At 36.9% G+C, this 23,220-nt stretch overlaps 1 protein-coding gene across 3 annotated transcripts in view; it reads right to left on the bottom strand.

The window, feature by feature from the left end:
• Positions 1-22,880, bottom strand: part of AKAP7 (A-kinase anchoring protein 7) — an 87,186-nt gene extending 64,306 nt beyond the window's left edge. For all 3 annotated transcript variants that reach the window (XR_004549497.1, XM_034061079.1, XM_034061078.1), the window contains exons 1-5: positions 22,606-22,880; positions 19,299-19,448; positions 18,174-18,319; positions 14,459-14,595; positions 9,170-9,330 (exon numbers count right to left, since the gene is read on the bottom strand). Coding sequence is in view for 2 of the 3 variants with exons in the window: in XM_034061079.1 (XP_033916970.1) it covers positions 9,170-9,330; positions 14,459-14,595; positions 18,174-18,319; positions 19,299-19,448; positions 22,606-22,792 (781 nt within the window). In the remaining variant the exon portion in view is untranslated. The remainder of the gene's footprint in view (positions 1-9,169; positions 9,331-14,458; positions 14,596-18,173; positions 18,320-19,298; positions 19,449-22,605) is intronic.
• Between the last annotated feature and the right edge of the window lie 340 nt (positions 22,881-23,220).

Below are 23,220 nucleotides of genomic sequence, written 5' to 3'. Positions count from 1 at the left end.
AAAAGATCAAATTCTTTCTGCCATTGTGTCTTATTCCACGCCATGCTTTATCTCCCAGTCTGCAATTAAGATCTCTGCTGGGGAAGATTTCCACCTTTAAGGGTGTCCCCCTTACCCCAGTAAAAACTTAGGGTCAGACCAGTGGTTTGCCAACGTGCATCTGATCACAGGATTTAAAACCCAGGGTTCTCAATGGGGTAGACAGATTATATGTCACTGTAAACATGTGTTACAGGGGGCAGCAACCTGAACTGAATAGCTTTGTTCAATGGCTGCTTCTATTTACCTTTCTAAATTCATCTTTTTTTTCATAACTGGAAAATAGAAAGAAATCTGTGCAGATGGGGGGAAAGAGTGGGGAAGGAGAAGAGAAACAAAGGGAAATGTTTTCCTGGCAGCACACGAAGGTTAAAAGATAATGCAATACTATTAATAGCCATGTAGCATTTTGAGGAAGTGGCCACAAATAAGGTTTAAAATAAATGGGGGAGGAAGGATGGATGCTGTGGGCAAGAGAAAGTTCCAGACTTACGGGACAGCATGAAAGTGAATTTGAAGACTGAGCAAATACAGGAAGGTTAAAGTTTATAATAGCAATGGCCCAAACTGAAAGAAATTAGAGGCCAGTGACAAGTCATAGAGAGACAATGCCCATGGGTCTTAACAAACAAGGATCTGCCATCTTTCCCCACTCATCATCATTACTAGCTAGACAGAAAAACAAACAAGATCTATGTTTTCCTTTATTAGTCTCAGGATGCACAATGTTTGCAACATCAAGTATACCCTAGAAAAGTCAAGGCTATTTTTACAAGCTCAATGACTTCCTAGAACAAATTTTTGGACAGCTTTCAGACTGTCTTTCATGCCATCTGAAGTACTCTGCAATACCATTTTGTACCTTATTTTTATAATGTCAAAATTACTGAATGTCATCTGCCTCTCTTACACTGGATGCAGCTGAATCTATTATACAACTGTTTCCCCATAATTAGACTTGAAATGTTATACATGAAACTTACTCAGAACTACTACATACTGGAAAGGCTCAGAAATTCAACAGCTAGATTAATACAGAATGATTCATGGAAAAAATTGCACATTGAGCCATATTCTGCAATACAAAATGCCATCTTCCTTTTCCAAGATTTCATGAGATATGGAAAACTGCAATGTGTGTACATTTTCTTCCAGTCTATTAATTTCTTCTTGTCACTAGGAAATGTTCCCTCAGTTAAAATGTTTAGAATTTAGAAGAGGTATTCTGTCTCTTTAATGACAAATATTTTGACTTCACACTTGGAACAGAAGAAAAGCCAAACATCAATAACTTATAACTGCAACTATCAAGTTAAGCTGTGTTAGATTTTTGAAGTTCTTCTTTTTTAAGAGTATTCCATTGTCTGACAGCAGAAGTTTGGGGTTTACAAAGAAGGTCCTCTGGTCAACCTTTATTTCCTAATACCACTGAGAATAATGCTGATGCTAACATTTAGCACGACCTCAACTATATGTCACCAGAGGTGACCACCCCAAATTAAAGAAGTATATCTTAGATATCATGTTATGCTTGAAATATACAATATACAATCAAAGGCTGCATCAATCACCAAACTCTCTACCATGATCTAGCTGAAGATGTTCGTGCTCATTGCAGGAGAGTTGGACTAGATGTCCTTTGAAGGTCCCTTCCAACACAACTATTTCTATGATCCTATCATTAAGACGATTATGAAGGATAGGATCAGCGTGGGGAATGCCCCTGGCTGCTGCCTGGCAAAAACTACTGACTCCTGAGCACCTCAGCAACCCCCAGTTTCTGATGAAAAGAAAAAAAAAAAAAAAGGTGGCTAAACCAGGGTCAGTCATTACCTCCTGTGCTGGTGATTTTTATGTACAGGATGTAAGAAAAGGAAAGGCCTTGTTTCTCATCTCTTCATATGAAAAGTGGATATTTTTTCTCCCCCTCAGTACTAGCAGTTCTCTAGTTGTTAGCTTTACTGTGCCAAAGCAACATCAAAGTAACAGCTTTTTACTGTGCCAAAAGGTAAAACAGAACCAAGCCAATTTCATAATGATTCTTCCACTGCTACTTGGTTCTTTATTACTCGGGCTTTTCCCAGTGAGTTGCCACTGCACCACACCACTATCATGTATCAGTGAGCTATACGATTATTTCAAACATGGATCAGGAGAATGCATGGGTTCTGTTTCCATCACCATACATACATATAGAAGAAAAATGTGCTCATTCAATTCATAAAGTAGAATCCAACGAACAGCTGGACCAAGCAATCCCCACTTTGTGCATAGATGCCAGTATGCAAGGTAAGCCTTACAAGACAAACAATGATAGGCTCAAAGTGCTAGACTGAAACAGAAACTTAGGTAGCACTTCTTGATGCTACCTAAAAAGTTAATTACCTAAAAGTTAGTTCTTTTACTGGCTTTAATGTGTTCCAATACATCCTAAAAGTTTGTTGCAATCACAGAAAGAAGTGTGTGAGAGTACCATCTTTTAAATCACAAAAAACATATCTTATCACTTTATTTTAATGAGGCATTTATCAAAGTTATTGTTATTCAGTGTTTGGCAGCATAATATGAAGAACATAAATGAAAATCTAAAAGCATTTGCTATCCTTGCTTTCGGAGTTCCATCCCTTACATTTTTAGCATTAAAAAATACAAACATGGAGATCATTAGTGGGTGTTTTAGAGGAATGAAGGCAAAGAACATAGTGAACAGCACATCCAGTTCCATTAAATAATACAGCTGTGGTTACTAGCCTTTAAGCAGATCGGTGTATTTGTTCTGTACAGAGGGATGTTAACAAGCACATCTCATAATAAACAATCAAGGAGAAATTAAATGGCAGATTCAGAGACAGGCATGGACATTGTTAGTTTGTTTCATATATTTTACATACCCGTATTCTTCCCCTTGTAGGGAAATCTACCCTCTCTGTACCTTGCTAAAAATGCCATTATACAGACATATCATATCTTTCATTGATTTGGGGTGGGGTTTTTTTGGTGTTTTTGTTTGTTTGTTTGTTTTTTTCCCTGCTGGTTATATTCATCACACAACACAGTAAATATATATTTGCTAGCACAGATAATTATATTCGTCAGACATCAGAACATTTCAACTTTTAACTTGAGAGCATGCTTCACTTCTTGCTGTGGATGGAGACAAATTTCCAGGATGAACCCAGTAGTTCTGCTATACACATTAGTGGGAACTGTAACTAATGGCACATGGACTAGAAGAAAATCTAACATGTCACAGCAGTATATTTTTAATGTAACGGTCATTTGTACATTTGTTATTTGTAACTGGATTTGAACTGGCAGCTTTTTGTTCACTTTGTGCAAATTAGTTGTTTTAATGGAAAATTACAACAGTTTTAAGTTCTGAATTTTTCTGTCAAGTGAAATGACTTAAGAATAACTGACAAGAGACAAACTCAATTTATCTTAGTTTCAGCCATCTGGAACTAAAGTGAACTAAAGTAACTGAACTAAACTATGTCCTTAGGCTCTCTGAAGTCAGGGCAATGTAACTCACCCTAAAATAAATTGTAAACGTGTGGTTTCGTAATTTTTAAAGAAGATCATAAACCACCATCCTTGCCAAAACATACTAGTCCTCTCTAGCCCCAAGCCTGCCCCTGCTCCTATCTTCTCTGTCAACAGTCATGTAGCTATTCAGTGAAATATACTGCAAAACAGTGAACAGACTAAAAATTAGCTGGCAAAGGTAGAAACATTAATTTAACAGCAGCTGAATTCACCTTGTAGCTGCACAAATTCCCAGCACAACAAAAAGGGACAGACTGTTTTGGTATGGTGACAATGCCAGCTTATGCTTGAGTAAAGCTGTAATGTACCTAGAGAAAATGGGCAGTACAACTCACTTTCCATTTGTCTCTCCAGTATGGGCGGTTAGGAAAATCCATTTAGTGAAACTGAACTAAATGTCATTTATATAAAACTAAACGAAATTACTAGTTAGGTGTACTATATGTCTGTCCAGTGCATTCCTTTAAAACACTTGACCCAATACATCAACATTTCTTAAAAACAAGGGACCAAATGCAAAGGAAATAATTATCTGCATAAACAGAAATGTAACTCTTTTATTCGTGAAATACAAGCTCCCCCTCATGGTCATGCCATAACAAGCATCACTCATCCATAAAATCAAAATCTGCAAATCTGTGGGTAAAAAACAGGATTCAATTACTCACTTTCATCAGCTTCAAACAGCATTCATAATATAATAATCAAAATGAAAACTGAAGCCAAACAATCCATTACCTTTTCCAAATTCACTTAGTACTTGTGCTGGTTTTGGCTGGGGTAGTTAATTTTCTTCATAGTAGCTTGTATGGGGCTATGTTTTGAATTTGTGCTGGAAATGGAGCTGGTAACTCAAGGATGTTTTTGCTACAGCTGAGCAGTGCTTACACAGAGTCAAGGCCTTTTCTGCCTCTCACCCCATGCCACCAGCAAGTAGGCTGGGGATACACAAGAAGTTAGGAGAGGACACACCTGAGACAGCTGATCTCAGATCATTAAGAGCTGTGAGAGAGCTGATCACAGGGATATTCCATACCATATGATGTTCCTGGTAGCACATAAAGCTGGGGGAAGAAGAAGGAAGGGGGGATGTTTAGAGTGATGGCATTTGTCTTCCCAAGTAAGCATTACATATGATGAAGCCCTGCTGTTCTGGGAATGGCTGAACACCTGCCTGACCATGGCAAGTGAGGAATGAATACTTTGTTTTGCTTTGTGCATGCAGCTTTGCTTTACCGATTAAACTATCTGTATTTCAACCCAAGAGTTTTCTCACTTTTCTGATTCTCTTGCCCATCCCAACACTGGGGAGTGAGTGAGCGGCTGAGTGGGGCTCAGTTGCCAGCTGGGGTTAAACCACAACAGTCCTTCCAATACTCTGTAGTGTAGCAAAGTACAAGAAATGAAAACTTCTTTTTAAAAGATCACTGTAAATGTATACATCGCTTTTAGCTCAGGATTTGTAAAAAGACTTGGACAAAGAGTGATTAAAATACTCCTCAAACTTCTGTCATAACAGTTTTGCACTATTTCTGGTAGATACATCTATAATGCTAATGTCTTTTAATGGATCATTGGGAAAAAACTAGCAAATCACAACAAACAGAAGATCCATATTAGCTCTGCTTTTCCTGAACTTTTGGTTCTAGCAAACTTACATTTAAATTGGTGTTAGACATGCCCTTCTCATTATAATGCTGTACCACACTCAGACATTATTGGTATCAAACAAACTTCCATATAGTTTGTGGAACTAAATGGACTCTTACAACAATCTAATTTAACTTTATATTTTTTCTATTGCTTGTTACAAATGTTTTTCCTACAACATTCATGCCGAACACAAAATAACACATGAAGTCAAAATTCACCTTAAAGCATAACAGAAACCAACCATGATCTTGAAGTAGCAAAAGAGTAACTTTGTAATGAACTGAACTTAGGTCTTGCAAAAATATCAAACCAGCTGCAGAAGTGTTTTCTCCTTACTGTTCCATGGACAAAACCAGAACGATTAACATCCTTGCAGGCAGTACTGTATATATCTTTTTCTTTCTGCCAGGCTCAGTTTTAAAGCAGCAGCTTTATAGGGACACATTTTATCAAGGGCAAGACATACTAGGAGCCAGAATAAACTTGTGACAGATAATTTGTCAAACATATATAAGCTTAAAACAGTATAGATGAAGAGCTGAATAGCAATCTTGACAAAAGATCCTGACAATAGCAGCCCAGCAGAAAAGAATTTACAGTATTTTCTCCCACAGCTGTATAATTGTCCATTCAGGATACCATCCCCAGAGCAGGAATACCAGGCATAATTTTGACATACAGCCTGTTTTGAATTAATAATTAAATGTATTACAAAAAATAAACTCAATGACACATTTCTGCTAATATGATTCTTTATGTTGGAAGGTGTATTTACTGTGTCACATACAACCCAGAGGAAGTACTACACGTTCTTTTCTCCAAGATGCAACACTTCCCATGGGAGGTTTGGCCCTTAGAGGTCTGTCTGCTAATGTTTTGTAAAAACTGCACGCAAACTAAACTGTGTTGCAATGAACTCTGTAAGTGTACTCTTACATTAAAGGAATTATACATATTATACACTTGGGGAGGGGAGAGAATCCTAACGACTCTGTTGTTGACCTCACCAGTTTTGAAGACTACACATGGATTCATTTAATATTATTTTCTATTCCAAACTGCACTGCCCTAAAGGGTGTCTATGTAATAAGAAATTATCTGGCTTTATCAGGTTACTTAGATTAAATGCTTTGCTGTTTAATCTAATGAAGACATACATAGAAACTATTCAGTGTATTAATTTTCTTCCTGCTCATACCTGGCCTTTCCACTAATTTGATGTGTGACTAAGCTAACTTTTTAAACATACTTGTATAATCTTCAGTGTTACCTAGTTACAGACACATTCTTTTCTTCTGGCAAAAGCATCAATATAAAAACTGAATTTGCTTTCACAAAGGTTATGTGTTAGGAAATCATATTAGCACTTCCAAGAAGGCACAAAAAGATACTCCAAAATCAGCAGCAATTCAGAAGTTAGGTCAGAACAGTCACTAAGAAATGTTAAGACAGCATAAACTAAAGTCGTGCCACTAAACATTTTCAGTCATTTTATCATTTTCTCCTGGTAATGTTCAGCTTCCTACCTTGTTTCAGAACTAAAGCCAGAGAAAGTGAACATCACTGTAGAAGCGCAGAGACTGAAGGACAGGCCTAAGGCCAAGAAATGCTTTGCTGAGTTGGCAATATTTAGCAATGAATTAAGAAACATTTTAACTAAACAGCAGAGTTGTGAAAATAATGATGTACAGCTGTAGTTCTAATACAAGCAAAGAATGCTCACCAGTGAGTGTCAGTAGCTATGCTTTACAAAAAAAACATAGGTTTGCTTGTTTGCTGAATTTAACTGTACCACAAGTTTGTCTACTAGGGACTGTCAAACTGAAAAACAGGTCAAAATCTGATCTCACCTTTTCTAATTCTTTATAAAAATCTGGTTCACTAGTTTCAGCTGTGTAAAAATCATGCATAACAAACTCCTTTATTACCTGTAGTTACAAAGATATTTAGCTCTCTTATGTCTAGCAAATTAATTATTTTGGAGTTCTTAACTATAAACTTCTCAAAACCAAGTTTCTGTCACTAACAAAAAATATTCATCTCCTTCCACAAGAGGTCCTGAATGGGAATACCTTTTATTAATTATCTCAGTTTACAGAACAGCACACATACAATATTCTGTCACCCTCAAACAAATGTAAAGACAAACTCGAAGACAAGGATGAGGAAGCAACGTCCAAAGGACTGAAGAAATACTTCATAGATTCAATCTTGGAAATAATTATAGGATTATTTGAGAACAGAAGCCTCTCTGGAACTCTAACAATCATTCCATTTCTACCATACTGAATATTAGAAATACACTGCTATCAAACACTGCTTAAAATAATAAAGCATTCCTCAATAACAGTATAAGCAATTTAGTAAGCTGAAAAGCTCAGTGTTCAATTGTTCTTTAAAACCTAAGTTAAAAAATAATAAATATTTTTTAAAGGCACTTCAGAAATTAAACTAATGAATTCCTAGAGAAAGGACTGTATTAATAATACAGACTTTCCCCATTTTTTGTCTGTATTGGACTGCAAAGAGGTAGTGTGACAGCAGCAGTCTTTGCTACTCTGCAAAATGTCCTATATGAGATATTATAGAATCATAGAATAGTTAGGATTGGAAAGGACCTCAAGATCATCTAGTTCCAACCCCCCTGCACTACCAAAAAATGGTGTGACCTCAAATTCCTCAGAGCACAAAAGATAATTCATCAATACTGAAAAACTCCTTTAAAGAAACTTTTCCAAGGAATACTTGGAATTGTCGGGATAGTTTTAAAGGACACCAATGAATTACAATCAGTACTGTTCTCTGAGAATTTTTATTTAGGATCTGTAAACAACATACTTTAAGTATAGACTCATAGATAAAATCTCCACTCCACCTCAGTTTGGTCTAGGTACTGAGAGATGTTTCTCAGCTGGTATTTATACTTGTTTTAATTTACAGACTCCTGCTGACTTGAACTGTATCTTTGGATGCATTTTATCTGACTGGCAAAGGCAGTAGCTTTAGCTCCACTGGCAAGACAGAACTGAGAGGTTTGCTCTCATAGTAGCATGCTTCTGCCACATCTTTCAGTAACTTCCTAATTGTTACAGGAAGGCAATTAATATTGAACAAGCCACTGACTGATTCCACAACTGCTTAAAAAAAATTTAAAAATCATCAAGCTGAAGCAGCATCAAATCCAACTTTGGCAGACAAGTCATGTCCTTTTCCTGAATGCCCCCTATCCTCTAAGGGTGCAGAGAAAGCTCAGATTTTACTTCATACATATATGGAAGTATAAAAGTACATTTTATGATTATGTTATTATTACATTTATTTCATATTCATAAAGTACATACATACACCTATACACACACACACGTGTGTGTGTCTGTATATGCGCTTACACAATGTGGGAGTTGTAAGTCACAATTAATTGGCTGTGATTTAAGTGGTATGTGTAACATGCAGGAAATGCAAATTTAAAAGACTCCCCCAGATCATGAAAGATGAAAGAACATCACTGTCCCTCAGTGCCTTACTCAGAATACAAATGAGAGGATTATGTAACTTTGCAAGCCAGGTAAGATGTATCAAGGATACAGTTCTCAAAGTCAGGAAGTATGAATATGCAAACTGAAAGGGGTACAAATATCAGCTGAGAAACAGCAGATGGTACTTGAACCAAAACAAGGTAGAATATAATCTTTATATCCATCTACAACTACTATGCTTTTTACATTTACTAAATATAAAGATATAGAACAGTACTGCCTGTAATTCATTAACATCCTTTTGAACTATGCTGGGAAATTTGTTACATAGCCCTTACAGACATTAAAGGTAAATTAATGTTGACTACATTATCACCAACTTATCTTTGCGCTCCATTCTCATCTAGGTTGCCAAAACGTTTTTAAAGCATTTAAACTAGACTGACAAGTTGTACCTGCTATTTCTTTAAGTATAGCTGTATGATCATTTTCTGCCAACTTCACAAATCCAACTTCATTTTTGAAGTGATGAATTCCTTGAAAAGACAAATCCACTGTTTTTCCTTTCAGGAGATCTTCTATAAAATCCTTGCTGTCTGAAAGAGCACCAACTGCTCTGTCAAGAGGAAAGAAAATATCTATTTGAAAATTGTTTACATGGCTAGTAATAATTATTCTATGATTCTCTATAAATAAAAAAAATCACAAAGTTTTATTACTATCAATTTATTATCTACTCAGATACTTTTTCACTACTTCCTGTCAATGAACTCAGTATTATTACCATTTTATAAACTAGTTCATACACCCAGCTGTAAAACCACAGAAATAATAAGGCAGACCTGGCAACAGTTGTAATTCCTCAAAAGAGTGTATCTCAGTCCTCAACATGACCACATATTACGATGACAGTGGTTCTATTACTCTGTGCATCTCATTTAAATAAGATTCTTACTTGGAAGCCCTTTGTTTTCCATCTTAAAATAATTATTTTTTTTTCATTAATTTTCATTAATTTTTTCAGCTGAGCTGTCAGGAATTTCCGATTATTAAAAGAAGTAGCATTCTAAACTCATGCTTACTTTCTTTAAGGGATAAGTAGCACGCACACATAATGTATGCATAACTTAAGAAAGAGGCATAAATCTGGTAGCTTTTTAAAAATTTTATTAGCCACATTAAGTGTACGTATGACTACATGAAATATTTGTTTTGACCTGCACTTGAAGTGATTCACTTGCTAAACAAAATCCATATAAGCATTCTTAGTGTCTTCTAAAGTACTCTCACATGCTCACAGTTTTTACTTCTACTGAAAGAAGCTGAATTTTCACTAAACCTACCTTACTCTCTGAACGCTAGATGGCAGTAACAGGTTAAAAACGTTCAAGAGACTTTTTCACTTTTTCTGTCCTATCTAGATGAAAACCATCACTCTGATTTCTAAAGCAGGCTAAATTATAGTCTTTACGCCTGTACAATTACAAATAACTCTACACACGTTTCCATGTGTTTAACAAGATGGACTCTTGATGAGAACTATGCATTTAATTAAAACCTAGGCCAGGATAAGAAAGGTGTTAAAGTGGACTACATGACAAAATACCTTTATTTGATGTAGTCCTCCTGTGGCTTTTTATGCGGCTTTAATCTACAGCCTCAAAGTACTTTATATCCTATATAGCCACTTTAAACAACAATGCCATTACTTGTTCCTTAGCAAAGGTATTTTTCTTTCAGCATAATCTCTGCCACTTAGCTACCCTTTTATTACCATTAAACAAGCCTGTTCCTGTGTCTTCCATATGTGGTATACTTCAAGACACTTTAAACCCATCATCTAATATTGATTATACCTGTCAGATTACTTCTCAGGTATTTACTCACATGAGGCTTATTTACTCACATGAACCTGAAAACTGCTCCAAACCAAATATTCCAAAGGCATTTCAAATACTCTGTGTCAGACTGCAGCAGGCTTCTAAGTAGTGAATCATGCAAATACCCAAAACCAATCTCCAATTTTTTTGCATCTGAGAACTAGTACACAGAGAGCCATGGAAAGCTCTGATCCCCAGCTGAACAAAGTATTATATTTCCACACTTTCGGATGTGCAGGAGAACTCACTGACCAGGTCAACTCCACCTGATTAGGTCTATGAAAGGTCAATTTAAAGAGTGGAGTGTGTTTTCAGTTTAGCACTGTGTCACTTAAGATTTAGTTCTTTTTCTTTATAGATGATCTTGTATACACTAAAATATTTAGAATACCTGTCATCTCACTCTAGCATATTTTGTATTTTTGTATTCTATCAATCACTTTATAACATCTAACAATTGCTTTCTAAGAATAATGCACAAGGACAAACATTTCCACTGAAGTCAACAGTAACAAACACAACAGTGCTATCTTCTTGTTATTTCATACCAAATAGTATTTACGATGCCAAATAGTAGTTACACTCAGAGCAACTAACCCTCAGGGATAACAAAAAAGTTTACAAGCATTTTGCTCCAAAGTGGGGAAAGAGAATTAAAACAAACAAAAAAAAAAGCCTTAAGCAGAATATTCTAAGTGAATACGAACTAGGATTACAGAAGTAGTGCCTGTTTTTTCTGTATTGTTGTAATGTTAACATTACAGCATTGAAGTTCCAAGTGATTTTTTTAGAAATTTCTGAATAGTTTATTATGATTACATGTTAGAAAAAGTAACCCTGAAAAAATAAAAGTGCCAAACTGAATCCTTCCAGCTCTCATGTTTATAATGAAAATGTTAGATTTACAGAGTCTTTGACATATAAGAAGGAAGAACTTGACACTATGGTCTGGTAATGAAGGCATTTACTGCAAAGGCAGGTATCCTGATTTCTAGTACCTGATCACATGGCTATGCATACAATTAGCAGGGACTAGAAATCCTTTGCTTTAAGGGAGTGCTTGCTTTTCTTTCTTTTTAAAATCTCACATTCTTGATTTCATATAGTCCTACAAAGAGAGATGTGACGTGTATTCATGAAGGCTAGACCGCAGCAAATCAGTCGGGAAACTCGCATGGGTATTGCAGGTTTGGATTCCCTTAAAAAGGGTGGCCTGGAATACAGATAGTCCATTTTCAGGGTGAAAGCTGTATGTACTAAAATACCATACAAAGGGCTTTGTGCTGAATTGAATGTTATGTTTAGCACATTCTTATCACGCATTTTGACTTCAAATAGCATTCAACACATTTCATTGCTGTATAGACAGAGGCACTATTGTGCAAACACAGTAGAAAAACTGTAGATATCTAAGTAATTTAATGGATCCAAACCTAAGGATCTGTGAACTCTCCCTTACCCAGCTGACTACCTGAACTTTATTTGAGGGATTACTGTCAGCCTACATTACACACAGGTCCTTTTACAAACCTGGATCTTGGTTTCTTCCCATTAACCTGCTATCAAAAAATGGTGAGGTAAAGAAAAGAAAATTCAACTTTTTACTCTTCAATTTCTCCCAAAAGATTACACAGAAAGCAGAATCCCACCTAACAGAAAATGCAGTCTAGAATACCTGAAGATATCTGAGCTAGATGCATACAGGAGGCATCTGGCCAGGGAAGGGGGTGAATCTGGAGAAGCTGTTGCTGACTAGAGGACAACTCCTGGGTGCCTTGACTGTGGAGTTCTGCTGGGAGAGGCAGAGAAGAACTCCGTAAGTAAGTGTTTGGGTGGCAGTCAGACAATGAAAGCTGAGGAGATCCAGGAGTAGCATAGTATACTGAATTTGAGAATCTTTGTTTGATGTAGTTTAGGACTTTAAAAATTATTTATGAAGAGGCATATTTGCCTTCAAGATATCCTCTCACATTACCTTTTTAAAAAGTTCATGCTTCAAACCCTTTTTAAAAAAAATCTCAAGCATGCAGTCAGTGGTTGTTCCCATCCATGTTCTGGTGCTACTACAGTCTGCTCATCAAGCAGGACAGGAGGAAGCTGATCTGTCTACCCCAGGAGACAAAAGGCACATGGAGAGAAGAGTCTACCAGATGTAATATCCTCTGCTTTCCTTTACATTCTATGTTCCTTGCTACCTGTTTCTCTCCCTTTAGATCAGACCATTGGAGACAAGGTTGCTGACAGACTTGCATACTCACAGTGTAGAGTCCTCAAGGATATAGAGTTCAAGGAAATGAGTGAGAAAAACAAGCAGGGCAATTGATTTAGATATATTGATGTATGTCATTATTTTTAGATGCGTTAAATATTTTTAGCTAAAATACTCCTTATTAGAAGCATGCCCTTGACTACCAAATGGTTATTATGTTCTGTCTTGGATTCTCTTTCTTATGAGCAACCTGCACTTTAACAGCCAAACCTCTGGAGGAAAAAAATATTCAACATATGCTTATTAGACACATTATTTTGTAACTGTACCATAACCAAAGCAACATCTCACTGCACTTACTCAGTATTTTAGTTAGGTAATTTAGCACACGGACCACATGCATTCTAACACTGCAGAGAAAGCCAGTAAGATATATATATATATATGTATACACACATATATATGACAGAGGGGCCTTGAAAGAACACATCTGGGGGAGGCGAAACCATGAGAGTTCTCTTTCACAGACTGAAAAGGATATGATGAATTTTGATTCATTAGCAATGCAGTACAAAACTGACACATAAGCAACAGAGGATTCCCAGATGTTCTTATAATGCCAGTAGGCCATTTATCAGCACTTCACATAGTATTCTGTTAGTTACCAAAGTGTCTGTAATATCAATTCTGTAATTATAATATGTGAATATAGAGACATCACATATGCAAGCCATTACATACCACATCTAAACAGAAACTGCCAAGAAAGTCTGTATAAATTAGGACTATTAAATACACTGTTTGTTTTCACTTCAAAATTACAACTTGACACATAAATTATTATTCCGAACATTTATAAATTATAGCTGTAGAGACAGACTTAGAAGCCTGAACATCTTTGTATCAACCGTTGAACTTGTACATTAAAGTAGGCTTGTGATAAATAGTAAAAAAATAACCAAAGAACTGCATTTTATAAAGGAAGCAGTTGAATCATAGACATGACAGACATCATTGTATAATAATATGTACATCTTTCTACAACTTTTCTAACTTTTATATGATAAAAATTCGGCTATGTCACTGAAGTGACATAAAAATTATACTTTTGATAAGGCCTGATAGCCACCTCACTTTTAAGTGTACTTAAATTTTGGGCATAATAAATTAATTTAGGGACATTAAAAAAAAAAAAGAAGAAGCAAACCTGTAACTGCATGAGGCATAAAAAAACCTTGGAGTTAGGGTTTATTCCACTGAAGTCTTTCAGCAACAATTACTAATTCGGCTTATAACATTTGCTAAACTACGAAAATTTCCCTGATAATCTGCTCATTGCACTTTGCAACAAAACAGTTTTAAAATGATTGCTTTAGCAAACATGAGATTTGTGCATGCAAGTTCAGCACACAATAAGGAAAATGCAAAGGCAAAAATCATACTCAGTTCAGAGCTCATGACATACTGCAAATTATGAAAATTACTAACATTAAGATTAGCATTTTAAGAACAACAAGAATTAAATATTCAGTAACCCTAGTATTTTAAGGCCCTGTATTGCAAAAAATAACTATCAGTTACCCCTTCTATGAACCCCTCTTTATGAACTCCAGCAACAATACTTGTATATTCCAAATTGAACACCAAATACCTACATGCTAATTTCTTCTTTATTGGATAAATGCATCACGAACATGGTGACATGCAATGAGCCGGAGTGAACCATTGCTTTGGAAAATCTTTGATCCTTTTGTATTACTGCATCTTGGACAGTCTGAATACTTCTATTAATCTGGGAAGAAAGACGTAGAAACAAGAGTTAGCAGTTACAATTACTGTATCCCATCATGCAAGTGAAAAGAAAACACACAAAATGAAATCAAACTTTTATGTAAAAAACATTCTAGCAGGAGAAAGTTTTATCCTCTGACAAAGCTGTGTTAATTGAGCCAAGTAAACCCAAAGTGGGTACAAATGGAGTGATTAATAAATCACTGGACACTCCCAATCACATCTTACTAGGAGTCTGCTTCCATATGTATGATAAATTCATGGAAAAGATTAAGATCAATCAGTTTTATACTGCCATTAATCCAAATAAAAAGCTTCTTCAAGGACTTTCTCTGCCTGCTTTGCTAAACTTGTGTGCTCCTATGTGTAGACGTCTCTGTAAAGACATTTTTCAGGATCACGCACATAGGATATATGAAACAGGAATATCTAGTAAATAATTTGTGGAGATACCTGATCTGGAATTCTGATTATACTACGCAATAGACAGATATAATTTATACATTCTCTTCAAACATATTTCAATTAAATTCCATACAATGTGTACACAGTTCAAACTTCAGTCTTTTTCTTTAAAATTAGTTGAATTATGTTTTCTTTGTTGAAAATCATTTGTATGGCTATACCTGCTTTATAAATTGTATACAAAATATTAACTGTGCTTGCCATTATAATAGTTTTATTGTAGTGATTTAAAAAACCAAATAAACAAACAAACAAAAACAAAAAAAAAACCCACTAAGACCAGAAAACAAAATAAAACACAAATCAAAATCACCCAAAACACCAAACAAAGCAAACCAAAAAATCTGCAACAATTCTTCAATATGTTAATGGAAATTAAATTAAATCAAATTCAATAACCTTGACCATCTGACAAAACGAGTTACTTCTTAAAGCATGGTAAGCAAAGACCTAACAGAGAAATTAGTTTTGGTGCAAAGGTTTAAAACCCACAAAACCCCAGAGGGGTTACAACAAGGCAAAGAGATACGTAGGCTCACACCTATATAAAATCCACTAGGAAATCAAGCTAATAATGTAACAAATAACATATCTTTGGAACAGGATTAATTCCAAAGATGGACAGTTAGCAGTTCAAGAGACAAGCTACTGCTGAACCTACCAAGAAAGTATAAAATAAGCTGCCCTTCTGATAAAGGCAAAATTTCTATTGAAGACTGTAGGTTATTTTTGTCTGCCTAAAGTGACATTATTCTACACAATCTAGACTATTCAGAATTAATAAAAAAATGATCAAGTATCTTTTTGTGAATTTCAGGAGTTTATTTTTAGTGTTTTCCCAGAAGTTATGTTGTCAAAATGTAACACAATAGCTGTAGCCTAGCTGTGCCATCACAATGCATAACAGAACTTCAGATACATTCTGTTTTCTTCAATAAATCTAAGGTGCAATTGACAGTTGAGTGTGCTGAATTTTAATTAAGCGAAACAGGACTCTTCCAACTTCTCTGTATAACTAGTTATGACCCACTGCATAAATGAAAACTTTAAATTACTATTTAACCTGCTACTTACGTTACTTTACAGAGTTTTATGTTACATATCAACTACTATCATGCTATTTCTTTTAACATGATATTTTCTAACTCAAAGAAATGTCAGAAGGCAGATCATACTTAACAATTTCCCCCTCAGATTATTTTAAAAAGTGCTCCAAAATAAGGCCTCAAATTCTGATTTCAAGGTCCCCTCTCTCATTACTTGGCAAATGTTATTCTGAAGAGTAATAAAATAACTTAGCTCTGCTTACTGCACGGATGCTATTAGTAAGTGACTATAAAGACTGTAAGCTTTAAAGATTTAACTGATTAATTATGTGGAGGATACTGAAAGGCAAACTGAGCAAGTGGTTTCATCAGATGAAACATAACGTAAATTCACAAGAAAAAGATACAATGATAATCATCTAACTATTTTTGCACAAGTAATAATGCAAAGTTCAAGATAAATCCAAAATTAATGGTACACCACATTTTATTTCTGAAGATTCAACACATAATTAAAATGAAAAAAGGGAAAAAAAGGGAAGTGTTTAATTTCCAAGAGGAAGAGTTCATTAAATGACCCAGAAACATCTCTTATTACAAAATGATTCTGTGTAAAGCTTGTAATGCTACAAACAATATAAAGAAAGAGTGCTTATGCCTAAAACGCTTCAGTAAAATAAAACCAGATGCTCAAAAAAAAAAGAAAGGTCTCTCATTACTAACTGAAATACTACCAGTAATTATCAGATTCCCTGTGGCTATCAAGAAACCAGGTGTCTTAAGTCTAAATTTTGGTTAATGTTGCTCATACAAATTCCAACATGTATTTTCTGTTTCAGAACAACTCTACATTTAAGGAGGCAAGTATAAACAAAACATTCTAGCAAAGTCCTGGAGTTCCCAAACACTGTGAGATTCAGTATAGTTGCTCCTTTACCTCTGTAAATTATATAAGGCTAAGTATATGATATACAAAAAAGCATGCACAGTTAAGAATTTTCCACTCAACCAGCCATTTAACCAACCATAGTAACAATTGTGAGCAGAAAATCTCAATTATCAGACTATATAACCCCTACATTATTCTTGCACTTGTTAAATCATGGAACAGACAGGAAGAAAAGGTATCTCAGACTAAGATGGCACAAAAGATCTCCCACAGTATCTGTGTCGAGCCATCCTGGAACTTATGAAACCAGCCCCTGCAGTCTCTTCTTCACACAGTATATTTTAAAGATTCAAAGACTGCACAGTAATTTTCAAACCTATGTTGGTTTATTTTCATTTTGGATTTTTTAATATTTGACTTTGTCAGAGAACAGATAGTGTAGCTGTTTGATGAGTTAAAATTCACTTGAGATAGCTTCTGGTATTAAAAAATACACCTAAATTTGGAAATGATGGTAAACTGATTTAACATTATGTATCTACTTTCCTTGTTTGCAGACACAAAAGGTATCAAAGCTGTACCAGACATCCTGCAGCATGCAAGAAATCATTCTCATTTACTGTCCAAATCAGACAACATGTGCTATTACAAGAAAATACATTTTCTTAGAGAGCTCTCTGTACTTATTGAATCCATTTGAACATTATCTCACTAAAACAATGGACTGTTTGAATTTTAAATAAAATGGAAAATGTTAAACTACAAACTGACTAGTTAAAACAGTAAAAGATCCAAATTCCTATCCATAAGGAGAGCTAAAAATATTGCTAGGGGTTTTCTTATTAAATTAAAAAGGAATGTCTCCCTTTTTCTAAGTAAATGATAAAATAAGCAATACTGGAACAGTACAAAGCCAGCTTCAGGCAAAATAACACAAAATCCACAAGACTGACAAACTGAATAAAAACATATTTTTCCCCTACTCTTTTTCAGGTAGGCAATTTTATTCACAAAAATCTTACACAATATAAAGTTATTCTTTTAATAAGCTTCTAATATTCCTTTTAAACTACCTGGAAAAAATATTTTGCTCAAAATCAAACATTGTTCTTCTTATAAATATATGCAACTGATGAAATAATTCTGGTTATAACAAATCAGTATAATAAAGTATTTCACCTCTGGATTAGTAATTGGAAGAGAAATGAAATAATTTGGCTTATGCTGTTTTTTCTTTTTCTTCTTTCTCTCAGTGTCTTCCTCAATTTCCTTCCCAGTAGTCCTCTTTCTTTTCTTTTTTATATTTATTTCAGAGGTTGTGTGCACTGAAGAGATAAAAACAATTGCTTTCAGCATACAGAAAATCAAAACAAAAACACAATATCATGACAACAGGAGCTGGACTTCAGTTAACTGGCTGGAGAGTGTCTTGCCAGACATCTAACCTGCCCATACTCTGAATTGATAGATCCTACTCCAGCCTGAATTACTGTAGTCAGACAAGTGGAGAGTATACCTGAACTAAGAGCCTACACTTCTAAGCAGAGTTTACAAGCTGCTAACACCGACCTGCAGCTTCCAAACTACTGTGTTTCATTTCATCAACTCCAGTGTAACGGACCTCCAAACTGTCTACTTGAATACGGATATGACTTTAGAGCAAAAGGGCTAATATTAAGTTTTAAAAATCCCATGCATTCTGCATTTTGAAATAGAAAGCACAATAAAATATTACCTAATACATACATAATACATAGGAATATTAAAGAAAAAGGCTGTATTAGACTAGGACTGGCCAACCTATAGTTCAAGGACCAAACTCAGCCCAGAAAAAAATTTAATCCAAGCCAGACCTATTCTCTACCTTCTTTCCCAAAGATACCTTCCAACATAGTGAAAGTGTGTGTCCTCAATTCTTCTTCGGCACCATAAATTATTTTTCTCCCATGTACTTCCTCAGACCTTTGCAGACCCTCTCTCACCATGCGGCCTGACACATACCCATAAGATGATCAGGCTGCAGACATCCATTGTCTAATTACAGGTGTACTTCTAGCCCCATGTTGGGAATGTACATATTGGAAGAGAGATCATAAAAACCGTCATTTCAGAAGTTCACATACAGTAATGTGACATACAAGGTGTCTTTGTTCTGTGACTCATTGTTGCAATGGATCCCCAAATGGTAAATTTTTAATGTACTCCAGTACATTATTTGCACGACTGACTCCTAATAAGACAGACTCTGTTCCATGTGCACAGCTCGCTATGTGCATGATGTAAACTACTGTTTAATGTACTTACTAATAAATTTATCCTCAATATCTGTGTCGACAAATGGCATTTCTGCCATCAGAGAGTCCACTGAATCAGCAGGATATGGCTCTTCCATCTGTTTTGTCTCTTTCTTACTCTCTTCAAAGATTTTCTTTTGCTGTACATTTTCTAGCTCACCTGAAAGATATTAAGATAACACACTGGGTCTTCCGTTTTGACAATGAAGAGATATCATACACAGGCAATATAACAAGTATATGTTTCTCTAATTATCAGTAAATAAATATTGACATATAAGCCCCTTCAGAATGCCACTCTTCTTCCTTGTCAACATATCAGCAAAAATACTTTACTGCTTTATGTGGAACAGCAACAACAAGGGACTTGAGCATTCTAATTTAACTGTTTCTGGTCTTGCGCGATTCTAAATGAAAGCAATTACATGCAAGAAAAAAATTATACAACTGAGCATAAAAAAAATAAAGTCTTCAGACATCACATAACATTAACTTTGGAAAACTGCATGGCATATGAATTCAGTGCAGACAAGCACTGGCAAATGAATTCCAATGTGTAAATACACAGAAAATGAGGCTTGAAGGAACAGGAAGGGAATCCTACCATTCCTCATAAAACAAAGAGTTTTCAGCTCACTATATCATTTAGACAAGAGACATTTATTCTACCCCTGAATCTCCCACACTGTAAAACATTACAGACAGCAATTATCTGAACGTCTCACTCTGAAAACTGACTTTTAGTATTTAAGCTAAAGAAGGAATCAATGCAAATCAAACTTCATCTTGCATGTATAAAGATATGCATGCAGTTCTATCTCAGAGTAATACCACAATGACAGAATAATTTCCACTAACAAGTTTTTAAAAATGTCTTTTCTTCCCAGGAGTACTAACTAAGCATGACTCATTTCCTTAAGCCTGCTTCATGTTTCTGCATCACTAAACTTTAATATTGGCATATTGAGTTATACCTTAAAAAGTGAAAGAGTAAATTCTCTAGCAGCAAAAAAATGTGCATATAACAAGGCATCCAGCAATACTCTTTTGGGACAACTCCACAATGGGATTACTGTAGTGGAAGAAGCCTTATGTCAGAATTGCAGTTTATCCCAGGACAGCTCATTACTACAGAAAACACATTTTCAAAGCTCCTTCTGTGAACAGTGCAGATAGTTCAAATCTGGCCCATGGGGAAAATTTGGCAGCAAAAGTGCATATTATATTCTTGGGTCATGCAAAGCTACACTACATATATAAAAATAAACATTACAGACCCAGTCTGGGTTATTATCATCCTATGGAATGTTTCTTGCATATATTGCTTTATGCTAGATAAGTAAAAGAAGAACATGAACAAAGGCTAATTCACCCCAGTCTACAGCAGGGAGTCATAATCACTCTGTGGTTGTAGTCTGGCACCTGTCTTTATCCTTGAGGCTATTAAAGACAAACAAAGTATTTAGATTTGTTGCTTGTTCCCTATGTTGACACTAAAGAAGTATGCACAACAAACATGTTAGAGCAATAATGAAATTAGTATTTAACCTTTAGATTAAAGCTCACATAAAACAGACTGTTGCATACAGAAAACAACAGCCCTTCCTTTGAAGAGATCTCACAGTGAAGGGCAAGACAGAAATCCATGAAGCCAACAAAAAAATAGGTCAGTCTGAGGGAGAAAAGTTACCAACACCACTCAGAAATGCAGAATCAGAACCAGCTAGGAGCAAAAGGGATTTTTTTCAAGGTATCATCAGCTACAGAACAAGGACTGTTATGAACCTAAGGGGTGTATTTTGCAGATTTACTGTTTACCTTGCTCTGTCCACTCAAAAATCTGAGATCTAGAGCAGTGTTCAAGGCCAGGCTGGATGAAGCCTTGGGTGATATAGTTTAGTGTGAGGTGTCCCTGCCCATGGCAGGGGGGGTAGAACTAGATGATCCTGAGGTCCTTTCCAACTCTAACTATTCTATGATTCTATGAACAAAATCAGCTTCCATAGGAACTCCTTGACCATTGAATTGTTAGAAGATAAACTCCTTTTTCTTAATTGCATGCTTAATTAATTAGCCTGAATTTCATGTATGAACAGGTGCATACGTTATTTCCATATTTGTATTTAAGTGGCTGCTGATCTTCAGCAGTATTTAAGTCATTTGTTCCAACAGAAAAAAAAAATCCTCATACACTTAGCTCATAAAGGAGAGAACACAAACAATAAGAAACAATAAAATCTATCTGATTGCACCCTGTTCCTGGCCCTCTTCCCCCACACATAGATTACAGTTTCAGATAATTTCAAATAAACTTCTATTTTTTGACACCTACACATCACAGATCACGGTGAGATTAGGTCTCCAGGAACCATTCCCTGTTCAGTATGTTTATGTTAATGTTTAATATGTTTATGCTATACATAGGACAAGAGATAATGGCTCTAATCTGAAAGACGGTAGACTCAGATATAAGGAAGAAGTTCTCTATTGTGAAGGTGGTGAGGCACTCTCACAGGTTGCCCAGAGCTGTGGCTGCCCCATCCCTGGCAGTGCTCAAGGACAGGGTGGACAGGGCTTTGAGCAACCTGGTCTAGCGGAAGGTGTCCCTGCCTGCGCAGATGGCTGGAACTGGATGAGCTTTAAAGTCCCTTCCAGCCCAAACCATTCCATAACTCTGTGTTCATATGTTTAATAACAAAGTAATCCTTTGGACACAATTTAACTTAAATAGATGGTCTTACTCTCCAGGCATTCTGAACCTCTGGTGCTGGCACCAGTGCTTAACCTGTTAGAGAACTGAAGGAGATTGGGAAAAAAAAAAAAAGAAACATACAAACAAAACAACAACAAACAGAGAACTTTGGAGAAAAGACCTGCAGATTTAGTATTCGGCCAGGTTAGACGTTTACACTGCCTGGAAGCCCAGAGACAGAGCTGGGCAGGCACGGAAAACAAACTCCAGACATTTTAGCGACAGCCCGCACTTATGTTGAATCATTTTCCCCTACGATCTCCACAGCCCCCGCTGTGAACCCTTTCCATACTATTCCTGGATATGCCTATTCAAGCCATAGCTTTTACAGCCGATCTGCCCAGCGTGACCGTTTAACGCCTAATGGACATCACGCAACGGCGGGGGGACCGTAAGAGCCCCACACTGCCCTTCAGCACAGGAGGGCGCCAGGACCGCACTGAGGCGCCTGCGAGGCCCCGGGTTCACTTCTCCCGCCTCTCCCTCCGCAGCCGTCCGTAGCCCGCAGGAGAGGCGGAACCTGGGGCCTCGCAAGCCCCTGCCCCTTCCCCTGCCGCCTCCTCACCGTGCTCCGGGGTCTCGCCGCCTTCGCCTAAGAAGCCGCCGCCTTCTCCTTCTCCGGCTCCCGCCGCCGGCCGCAGCGCCATGAGGCGCAGGAACGCGGGTACAGCCCGCCGGGCGAGGAAGGCGCGAGCGGCCGCCGGCCGTGCTGCATAAAGCGGTGGGAGAAGCCGCCGCAGCAGCCCCTGCATGCCCGGTGAAGGCGAGCAAGGCTGCCCGCCAGGACACCGCGGCGCCGAGGGGATGCAGCACAAACGCCTGCACCCGGCAGAGCAGGAACGGGGCCGCACGGCCGCGGGACTACAGCTCCCGGCGTGCTCCGCGCCAAGCGGCCCGTGTGCGGCATGGCAGGAGGTGGTCTCGGCTGAGCGGCCGTCGGGAGTTGTGCGGGTTCGCACCCGTCACCTTTGTCCGCATTTTGCTCTCTGCTGACAGTATGTGGCAGAACAGACCGGTTCACAGCGAAGGCACTGGGATAGCGTGTCCCGAAACGTGGGGTCCGCGTTTCAGTGTCCTGCTTTTCACCCAGTATTTAACTGACGGTGCTCGTCCCACAGAAGGGTTGCAGCCACCGGGAGTGTTTTGGGCTGGTGTCTCCCCAGAATAACCAGTTGTTGCT

The sequence above is a fragment of the Melopsittacus undulatus genome, chromosome 3 (assembly GCF_012275295.1).
Source record: "Melopsittacus undulatus isolate bMelUnd1 chromosome 3, bMelUnd1.mat.Z, whole genome shotgun sequence".
NCBI lineage: Eukaryota > Metazoa > Chordata > Aves > Psittaciformes > Psittaculidae > Melopsittacus > Melopsittacus undulatus.
The sequence above is the reverse complement of the archived record's forward strand: the minus strand, read 5'-3'. Positions and strand labels throughout refer to the sequence as shown.